This window comes from Danio rerio, chromosome 15 (assembly GCF_049306965.1).
Source record: "Danio rerio strain Tuebingen ecotype United States chromosome 15, GRCz12tu, whole genome shotgun sequence".
Classification (NCBI taxonomy): domain Eukaryota; kingdom Metazoa; phylum Chordata; class Actinopteri; order Cypriniformes; family Danionidae; genus Danio; species Danio rerio.
Genome location: NC_133190.1, coordinates 533,431 through 544,162, shown reverse-complemented (window position 1 = coordinate 544,162; position 10,732 = coordinate 533,431). Strand labels below are relative to the sequence as shown.

General features: G+C 45.1%; 1 protein-coding gene across 2 annotated transcripts; it reads right to left on the bottom strand.

Annotated features, from left to right (window-relative positions):
* Nucleotides 1-367: 367 nt before the first annotated feature.
* On the bottom strand, nucleotides 368-10,658 carry ftr86 (finTRIM family, member 86). Of its 2 annotated transcripts, NM_001076579.1 has the most exon segments (10): nucleotides 368-1,152; nucleotides 2,375-2,577; nucleotides 2,674-2,739; nucleotides 3,222-3,323; nucleotides 3,448-3,522; nucleotides 3,957-4,116; nucleotides 6,834-7,067; nucleotides 7,162-7,257; nucleotides 7,538-7,991; nucleotides 10,566-10,658. In NM_001076579.1, coding segments are annotated over 9 exon segments (1,734 nt in total). In that variant the 5' UTR covers nucleotides 7,988-7,991; nucleotides 10,566-10,658; the 3' UTR covers nucleotides 368-804.
* Nucleotides 10,659-10,732: the final 74 nt, after the last annotated feature.

Genomic DNA, 10,732 nt, shown 5'->3' with positions numbered 1-10,732 from the left:
GTGGATTTAAACTAAGTTAATCCAGTTTTATAAATATTGCAATGAATAATAATAAAAAAATAATAAAGATATATGAAATAAATACTTATTTTAAATACAAAATTATTATCCATCATTTAAAAAAATAGTTTTAAAATAAAAACTGGCCATCTCGTTCAACTTTCCTTATTCACAGTTTGGCCATTTGAATAATTAAAAATTGAATTTGCCTTAAAGCCTTCATCTATGGATAATTTTCACAATTTGTGATGCTATAGCAGTCAAAAAATGGGATAAATGAGCTCATGTTAGGGTCAAATTCTGGACTTTGCCAGTGGGGGGTGGGTCTTGGCCTGAAATCTGCTAAATAATGACTGTAGGACCACCGTTTGAAGCAAAACACTTGATTTAATCAGCTCATCTGACGTGATTCAGTTGTGTTCATCATTTTGAAGCAAATCACAGTTTTACAAACAAGACAAACACATTCATATGCAGAGATACAGTCACAGAAACTCGAACAGGCTCGTGAACCAGTGGAGAATGAGGAAGTGATATCACTGCCATTTTAGGTGGACTGTCCCTTTAAGAAGAGTTTCCTTATTTAGTGTTGCGTGATTAGAAAACCCTCAGAGCTTCCAAACCTCCCGGGCGAGTTCATGACGGAGCTATGAGGATTATTCTGGGCAGATCATCTGAAATTTACTCAACCGTGTTCACTGATAGTCTTCATTTCTCTGTGAGGTCACCCTGGTGCACACACACACACACACACACACACACACACACACACACACACACACAGACACACACTCACTCACTCACTCACTCGAGTGGGCACAGGCTGATGGAGGAGCCGACCCCAGACCAGAATCTGAAGCTGGCCAGCAGAGGGCGCTGGAACTCGGTGTGTACGCAGCAGATCTCCTGCGCGTCTGCGTGAGTGGGAGTGTGTGTGACGCGGTAGAAGGCCAGAACGCCGGCCTGCTGGTCTACATAGACCCCGATGCGCTTGGCTTTGGGTCCCTGCAGCGGCGTCTCCTTCCCAGCATGCCACAGTGAGAAGGCTCGGCCGGACCAGTACAGGCTCCAGGACTCCGCGTTGTGGCCCAGACGGGCGCGGTCGCCGGAGGAGGAGCGGTCCATGTGTGCGTACGCCACACCCACCGTCACCTGCAGGAGGAGGAGGAGGAAGAGGAGGAGGAGCAGGAGGAGGAAGAGGAGGAAAAAAAAAGGAGGAAGAGGAGGAGGAGCAGGAGGAGGAAGAGGAGGAGAAAAAAAGGAGGAAGAGGAGGAGAAGGAGGAAGACAAGGAGGAGCAGGAGGAGGAAGAGGAGGAAAAGGAAGAGGAGAAGAAGGGGAAGGATGAGGAGGTGGAAGAAGAGGAGGAGGGGGAGAATGAGGTAGAGGAGAAACAGGAGCAGCAGGAGGGAAGGATAATGGGAGGAGCAAGAGGAAAAAAGGAGGAAGGAGGAGGAAAAGGAGAAGGAGGAGAGAAAGAACAAGGAGGAAAAGAAGGAAGAGGAAAAGGAGGAGGAAAAGGAGGAAAAGTAAGAAGAAGAGGAGGAGAATGAGGTGGAGGAGAAGAAGGAGGAGCAGGAGGAGGGGGAAGAGGAAAAAAGGAGGAAGAGTAGAAGGAGAAGGAGGAGAAAGAAAGAAGAGGAGGAGGGGGCAGAAGGAGGAGGGGAAGGAGAGGAGGAGGAGGAAGAGGGCAAGGAGGAGGAGAAGGAGGAAGCAGGGAAGGAGGAAAAGGATGAGGAGGAGGAAAAAGAGGAGGAGGAGGAGGAATAGGGGAAGGAGGAGAGAAAGGAGGAGTGGAGGAAGAATAGGAAAGGAGGAAGAGGAAAAGAAGGAGGAGGGGGAGCAGAAGGAGGAGAAGGAGGAGGAGGTAGGGGGATTCGGAGTAAGAAGAGGAAAAAAGAAGAGGAGGAAAAGAATGAAGAGGAAAAGGAGGAGAAGGAATAAGAGGAGAATGAGGGGAATAAGGAGCAGCAGGAGGGAGGAAGAAGAGGAAAAAAAGGAGAGAGGAGAAGAAGGAAACGGAGGAAGAGGAGGGAAAGGACGAGGAGAAAGAAGAAGAGGAGGGAAAGCAGGAGGAGGAGGAGAAAAGAAGGAGGAGGGAAAGGACGAGGAAGAAGAGAGGAGGAGGGGGAGGAGGAGAATAATGAGGAGCAGGAAGAAGAGGAGGAGGAGGAGAATGACGTAAAGGAGGAGGAGGAGAAGGGGGAAAAAGAGGAGGAGGGGGTGTTTAGTTTATTTGTGGACCCTTTTCACATTTCTGTGTTTCTCAGCAGCAGAGGCTGTCACAGAGGTGTGAGACTGTCTGTGTGTGTACAGTATATATGTGTGTGTGTGTGTGTGTGTTAGTGTGTGTGTGTGTGTGTGTGTGTGTTTACCCTCTGGCCAGTCCACTCCACCTCCCAGTAGTATGGGCTGCCGGCGAGCGGCTCCACACACAGCACCTGTCTCCAGTAGAGGAAGCGCTGCGGGTGTTCTGGATAGTTCTGCCGCTCCGCACACAGAGTCGCCTTCCGGAACCCCTCAGACAGACGGATGTGCTGGAACGCAGAGTTCTGGTCCAGAGTCAGATCCACACGGACTGAACAGAGGGACACACATCAATACACACACACACACACACACACACACACACACTTTCTCAATCATACACAGAAGCAGACGCAGTGTGTCTTACATTTGAGCATTTCCTCTCTGGTCTTCGGAGCTGGATTGGACACACACACGCACGCAGCAGCCTCCTCTGCAGACACAACACACACACACACACACATGCAGAAACTGTTAACGTCAGTGACTGTTTGGGCTCAATATCATGGTGTTCCCTAGACCAACACTGCTGCTAGATGAAGCGTCGCTGCCAAGAACTACCCACCCCTTCTGGAGGAGCATGTGACCCAATGGGTCAAACACTGCCTCCTGAAGAAGTGGTGTGTGTCAGAATGATAATGCAGCAACACACACAGCACGACTGGAGACAGAGCGGTCTGATGAACACGACAGTGAAGTTGAACATCTGCCATGGCCTGCACAGTACCCAGACGTAAACATTATTGAGCACTGGGGTGTTTTGGAGGAGCGAGTCAGGAAAGGTTTTCCTCCAGCAGCATCAGTAGAGACCAGACTGATCAAATACTGCGCTCTAAAACCTTCAGCTTCATTGTCCAACCCCTATGTGTGTGTGTGTGTGTGTGTGTGTGTGTGTGTGTGTGTGTGTGTGTGTACCTGCAGAGGCCTGTGCAGCCGCTGGTGTCCTGTGCTGGTCTGGTGTTGCAGCAGCAGAAGCTTGAGCTGTGTGTTCCTCATCTGCAGAGTCAGACTTCACTGCTGTGGAGGAGGAGAAAACTACTTTATAAACACACACACACACACACACACACACACACACACACACACACACACACACACTGAAGATCAGCTGCTCATACAGCAGCAGCACCCCTGAGCTCACCTGTGCTCTCACACACACTGGAGACGCTGGCTCCTTCATCACTGCAGGTGTGTGTCGCTGCGGACGCCTCGTTCACTGCAGGACACACACAACAGACTGTCAAACACACACATCTTGGGAAAATGAAAGTCTGTGTGCATATATCCCATTCACTTAGAGCTGATTCACCACACCCGAGTGTGTTTCCCTCTGCTGTTGAACACAAAGGAAGATATTCAGAGGAATGCTGCAGCAGACACACACTGACCTACACTCTTTGTTTTCTTCATACAGTACACATTAGCGGCAGGTGTTTCCTCCAGCATTCTTCAGAATATCCTCCTCTGAGTTCAACAGGAGAAACTCAACCAGGTCTGCATGCGCTCGAGTGTGAGGTACTGAAGAGGACACACACTCTTCTGGGTCGACCGTGTCTTTTACCAAAATGATAATGGTGTAGACGCAGACGTTACAGCAGACGGGGATGCTGAAGGTGGGATACGGGGATGATTCCCTCCAGCTGAACTCACCGACTCTGAAGACCGAGGCCAGGCAGGTTTTGGTCAGGTGTTCTGCGCTCTCTCTGAAAGAGTCCAGAGCGGATCTGACTCCTGAAACCACAGAATCTGGAGTCTGGATCTCCAGCTGCGCACGCTCCGATGCATCCACAGAGGACATGGCACTGAACGCCTGAACACACACACACACACACACACACACACACAGAGAGATAAAAATGCTAATTTATTATCGAAGATGAACCCAAATAGCAACTCTAGATGGTGTGTGTGTGTGTGTGTGTATTTGCAGCGCAGTGTTTGTTTCGGTCGGCTGCTGTGATTGGTTCAGAGAGTAACCCAGCTGTAGAAACTCTTGAAAGCAGAGTGTTTGTTCACAGTGGTGTGTTATAGTCCCGCCCCTCCTGCACTGTGATTGGACGAATCGCTCAAGAGTGACATCAGCTGTTACCATCCATCTGTTTTGTGCTGATTTAGGATTATCACATTTCACGAAAATGCCTGATGGAGATGCTGAGATGCGCATACATTTTGAAGATGTGCATAATAAAGCGTACAGCTGAAGGCAGAAATATTAGCCCCCCTGTTTATTTTTTCCCCAATTTCTGTTTAACAGAGAGCAGATTTCTCCAGCACAATCCTAATCATAACAGTGTTAATAACTCATCTCTAATAACTGACTTATTATCTCTTTGTCATGATGACAGTGAATAATATTAGACTAGATATTCTTCAAGACACTTCTATACAGCTTAAAGTGACATTTAAAGGCTTCACTAGGGTAATTAGGGTAACTAGGCGGGGGGGGAGGGTCCAAAAATCTCATTTATTTTATTAAACCATTAGAATTATCATATTTTATTAATAATTATATTTTATTTGTGAGCCCTGCAGCAGTAGTGTTAGTTGCAGCAGATTGATTTTGCGGTACAATATTAAACTGACACCTTTATGGCACTCACATCACATATGATATAAATCAAGGCCACGACTGAACAAGGAGGAGGATCTGCAAGTGGCTCCAAAATTAAACCAAGATTAGTCTTGTGCTGTACATGTTGTGCTCACCATTCTCATTGAGTGATTCAATATTAAATTAAACAAATGAATAATGATTATGGGCGAGGCAGTGGCACAGGAGGTAGTGCTGTCGCCTCACAGCAAGAAGGTCGCTGGTTGGAGCCTCGGCTCAGTTGGCGTTTCTGTGTGGAGTTTGCATGTTCTCCCTGCGTTCGCGTGGGTTTCCTCCAGGTGCTCCGGTTTCCCCCACAGTCCAAACACATGCGGTACAGGGGAATTGGGTCGTAGTGTATGAGTGTGTGTGTGAATGTGTGTGTGGATGTTTCCCAGAGATGGGTTGCAGCTGGAAGGGCATCCGCTGCGTAAAAACTTGCTGGATAAGTTGGCGGTTCATTCCGCTGTGGCGACCCCAGATTAATAAAGGGACTAAGCCGACAAGAAAATGAATGAATGAATGAAAAAGGATTATACAATATATATGGTTGTATATGCTTATGTTTATATAGCTCCTATTGGTGTGTGTGTGTGTGTGTGTGTGTGTGTGTGTGTGTGTGTGTGTGTGTGTGTGTGCGTGCAATATTTGTGTGCTACTAACTAGAGCCAGACGGAATTTGCAGACGTTTTTGGCTAGTTCTGCATAGGATTTTGGTAAAAATCTGTGGATTTCTGCGTAATTATTTTGGAAGTATCATAACTAAAACCTTAATATGTGACCTAAAAAATAACATCTTTTAAACTTTTATTTAATGTTTAAAATGCAAATCCATTTAGATCCACTTTATTTGGTAAGCAAAGCAAGTCTCTCATATAATATCTCTACTAAAAGACAGAAAATATTACTGTACACACTGCATTGTGAATAAATCAGATGAACATTTTCATATTAGTCAATAATATTACTGTAATTAATTTAAAACTGAATAAATATAGATTTACACACATTTACACAATAAACTGAATCAATGATGGGCTAAAAATCTGCGCGCGCAGATTCCGTTAGGGCCTACTTATAACCACGTCCGAGCACAGTGGGGGTCGCAGGTCACTGGAATTGTTATTTTAGGGGTTGCGGGCTGAAAAGTTTGAGAACTCCTGCTGTAGACTATCCAGAAAAAATATATAGCTTAAAGGGGCTAATAATATTGTCCTGAAAATGATGTTTAAAAAATTAAGAACATCCTCGAGCCTGGGGCTCCCTCCCGTTTCATCAGGAGAGAGGGAGGTTGAGCTCAGGTAGGTCTCGAGAACCAGTTTGAATTTGTTCGCTCAGCCTATTCCTTGATTATTAGAGGTTTGCCACGCTGGAATGAACCGCCAACTATACCAGCATGGTTTATCCCAGTACTAAAACACTCATATACGGTATCAATTCCCTTATAGCGCATGTGTTTGGACTGTGGGGAGCACCCGGAGGAAACCCACGCCAACACGGGGAGAACATGCAAACTCCACACAGAAACACCAACTGACCCAGCCGAGACTCAAACCAGAGACCTTCTTGCTGTGAGGCCACAGTGCTAACCACTTATCCACTGCGCCACGCTGTAATCTAGGATGGGGAATTCTTTAAGACGAAGATGACCAACAGAAGGAAATCTGGTTATTGATGTGCATTTGGAGTCGTCTGATTGGTCAATCATATGTTAGTTAATGCAGCACCGGCTGTGGTCAATCATAAACACGTGACCATCTCGAAGTTAGTTTGAGAGCCATTCTCAATCAGCAACACTACACTTTTGGCTAGTTTTGTAATCTGTGTGAAATGAAGACGTGGTGCAGTCTTCCCCACCTGACACATTACTGTCAATCCCTTCCCATGACAGATCACATGACACAGCGAGCAGAGAGTGTGTGCGTTCAGTGTCTTACGCTGAGGAAGTCGACGGGCTCGCTAATGCTGCTCAGCGTCTGCATCTCCTGCTGCCGGCGCTGGAGTCTGCTGATGTCCTGCTGCAGCCGCTGCGTCTCCGTCTGCATGAGGAGCAGCCAGGAGGACTGATGAGCCTGGAGGAGCTGCAGCAGCTGAGACACGCTGATCTCCAGCAGGCCACACACACCGGAGAACACTGACTGGGAGTCCTGCATCAGCTGCTGCACAGAGCCCTGCACACACACACACACACTGATCAACACACACTTACACACACACACACAGACAGACTGACAGGCAGAAGATGATGAGGTGTGTGTGTTGGACCTGGTAGGTGTCCGTGAGCTGTGGGAGACTCTGCAGGAGCTTCTCTCTGTCTGCGATGCTGCTCTGGATACGAGCGCTCGCGTCCTTCAGCTCCTCCTGTGTGTGAACATCACAGTACATTTAGAACACACACACACACACACACACACACACACACAAACTATAATCAGGGGTGGAATTGGATTTGGGGCCCTAAGCAATTCCAGGTATGGGGCAAAAACAGACCCCAACATCACCAAAGAGGAGTCAATCTGAACAGCACACAAGGGTTGGGTGTTTGGTGTCCTTGATGTTCTCTGATGGCTGTCATCATGAATAAGGACTCTTGACAGCAAAACAAATCTACTTTCGGGTATGAATGAAGTATCTGCAGTACCTGTATCTTGCTCTGCTGCAGTTCGGGCCGCACCACTTGATGTGTGCTGTGTGTGAGGCGGCTGCAGTCCTCACAGACTCTCTGCTGGTCCTGCATGCAGTACAGCTCCGGCTGCCGCTGGTGTACGGGGCAGAGGTGTGGGGAGGACGAGGGCAGGGTGGGGTACAGGCCTGAGGAGGGTAACGCAGCTCCGGACACGACCCCATCCTGCTGGCTCAGCTGCAACTTCTCCAGCGCCTCCATCAGCACCCTGCTGCAGGCCAGGACGGGCCGAGGGCTGAACTTGCGTCGGCACTGAGGACACTCGAACTCAGCTCGGGCCACTCTGGAGTCCCAGTGCTTCTGGATGCACAGCAGGCAGTAACTGTGGCCGCAGGCCAGCGTAGCCGGATCCTTCAGCACATCCAGACATATTGAACAGGAGAAGAGTTCTGGAGCCCAGGAGGACATTACACTGGAGGAGCAGAGGAGATGATCAGAAATCAGCAGTGGCGGAGCGGAGTCTGCTTTTAAAGCTCAGTGGGAGCGGTGAGCTCAACTAAACTAGCATTACCAGTTCGGGATTTGCACAGCGCCGAATGACACAAGCGGAGAAAAATGAGAGGAAGGCGGATAAACCTGCTGAGCTGGTCAGAGGCTGGAAACTTCAGCACAACTCTGACTAATCAATAAAGTGATGTCATGAAAAGGTGATGATAATACTGTAATACTATGACAGTGTTTTAGTTTCATTAAACCCCTTAAACGTCACCTACACTATGAAAAGACATAGCATGACAATTGTCTAACCGTGGGATGACTAGCAACAATACTTCTAAGAATATAATATAATGTCTATATAGATTTGACATGGTATGAGCTGGACTGTCTCTCTCATAGTGGTGATTATGCTTAAACGAATCTAATGTCCTTTTCGGTAGGTTGATGAAAATGCGGAGATTGGTCTTGAAATTCTGTTTGGAATAAATGTTTGATTTATTTTACAATGTCTGGACAGTTGGTTTAGGCATCGAGGTTAACACTCAGATTTCATTTGTACATATAAAATGGCTAGTAAAGTTAATAGAATAAACCAGTATGAAAAACATTCTTTAACCTATTTTTTAAGATTGTTTATTTGGTATATTTATATGCGGAAAAGCCTATCAGTCATACTCGTCAACCCTTCCGTTTTTCCTGGGATTCTCCCGTATTTTACAGTTCTATCCCGCTATCATCCCATATTTCTCCTGTATTTTCAGTCTTTCTCTGAAGGGTGGCAATAAACATTAAATAGCTAATCCTCCCTGTACGCAACCTATACCGCCGAACCACCAGGGCCCACCCCTTGCTCTTAAGTGTGAGTCTGTTCTGTGCTTTCATTTAATTTAGGCATAAAACACTTTGAAATAAATACAAAAATAGCAGGATTCCCTTCCTTTTCATTGAAGTTTCAAGCCAAACCGGCCTACCTCAGTTGACAACTGACTATAATAAAATAAGTTCATTTCCAATTCAGTTTCTGACACTATCACGTCTTTTTCAATAAAACAGCTGCTTTGGAAATTCAAATGTTCAACAGCACTAACAGTATTATATGTCTTAACAATAAAAATGAAAAAAATAAAATAAAATAAAATTTTCCAGGTGAGATTCGAACACGGGTCAGCATCGTAGTAACGCAAAGTGCTTACCACTGGACCACAATGGCACTATTACAGTGGGAATAAACAATATGTATTGCACTGTGACCCGCAAGGTATTACTTTCTATTGATGGCTTAATCTTTTTCTCCCTATTTTAGATTTCTGATCAAGTTCTGTCAGATTTATTAATGTAGTGAATCCTCTGATTTTCATTGAGCAGGTGTAATATTCATTAAAATTAATTATTCTAATTCTAATATTCACTAAGGTGCCGCTGTTTGGGGTCGAATGATGATAGTTACGTCATCAATGTTAGTTAACCTGCAGGCTGCATTTTGCTCACGGTGCTGCGAGAAAATAAATAAGAAGAGCGGCACTGCGGCAAAATAATGAATAAAAAGAGTGAGGCTATGGTCAAATAAATAAATAGATGAAAAAAAAGAAAAAAATGTGACTGCTGAGAGTGCAAGCAGCTAGGGACACCGGCCCTCATGGCCAAAAAACCATTTAGCCAATCCGGGCCTGGGTGCCGTCTCCTCTTTATATGCAATCCTCAAAACAGTCATATAGCAGTGCGTGACTGTCAGCTGACGCGCTCCATAGTATCCCAAACAAATTCTGTATGCATGATTTAAAGCAGAGCGAAAGTCTAGGTTTTGGGTGTGTGTTTGAACAGACATATACACATAATTAATATTAATTCTAAAGATGTCGATCTTGGTGGGGGGTTTTTTACGCAACTTTTTTTGTCCTAAATGAGCATAAAAAGTTTGAAAAGCAGTCGAATGCTTTTATTATAATGTTAGATGTGTGCAGTTTTAAAGTGACACGTTACTTAATGTAATTAAACAAAAAAAATGTAATAAATATGAGATTCAGTCGCTGCTCTTTAATCAGAATGTGTGAGTTATACAGCAAAGAAGAGGCTTATGGGAGTTCATAGCTTGATTCAGTTTCTTTATAATAGCTATTATTTTAATAAGCTGAACTGTTTGCTGATGTATTTGCTGCTAATGTAAACTATTTATTTTTTCTTCTGTAAATAATAATTATAAAACATATTACTGACCATTTAACTGTTTATTTACACAGCTCCAAATGAACATAGTACTACGGTGGGCAAATTCACATTCCAATGCTGACATGTATGTATTATTTTTTTAAGCAGTACAACCAGAGTACAACGCACAAAAAACTTAATTAATCCTGAATAATGAATTCTGACGAATTGAGCATGGCAAAACATGAATAAAAGCCAACACACAAACAATCACATAGCTACTAATAAACACACAACTGTTAGGAAACCCCATTTTATAACGTTTCTAAATACGTGACTATCATAAACTGTTCGCAAGAAGCAAAGATGACCAGACGATGATTATTATTATTAATGAACTCACCTGAAGCGAGATTAAAAGAGTCTGGTGAGAAATTCAGCACTTTACACTTGTTTTTAAGCGTTTGGTGGCAACAGCCCACGAGTCGGTTCATTCAGAGGAGTCGATCCGAATGATTGTGAATCAGATCCTTTGAAAATGAATGAACAGAAAACAGCTGTCAAAGTAAT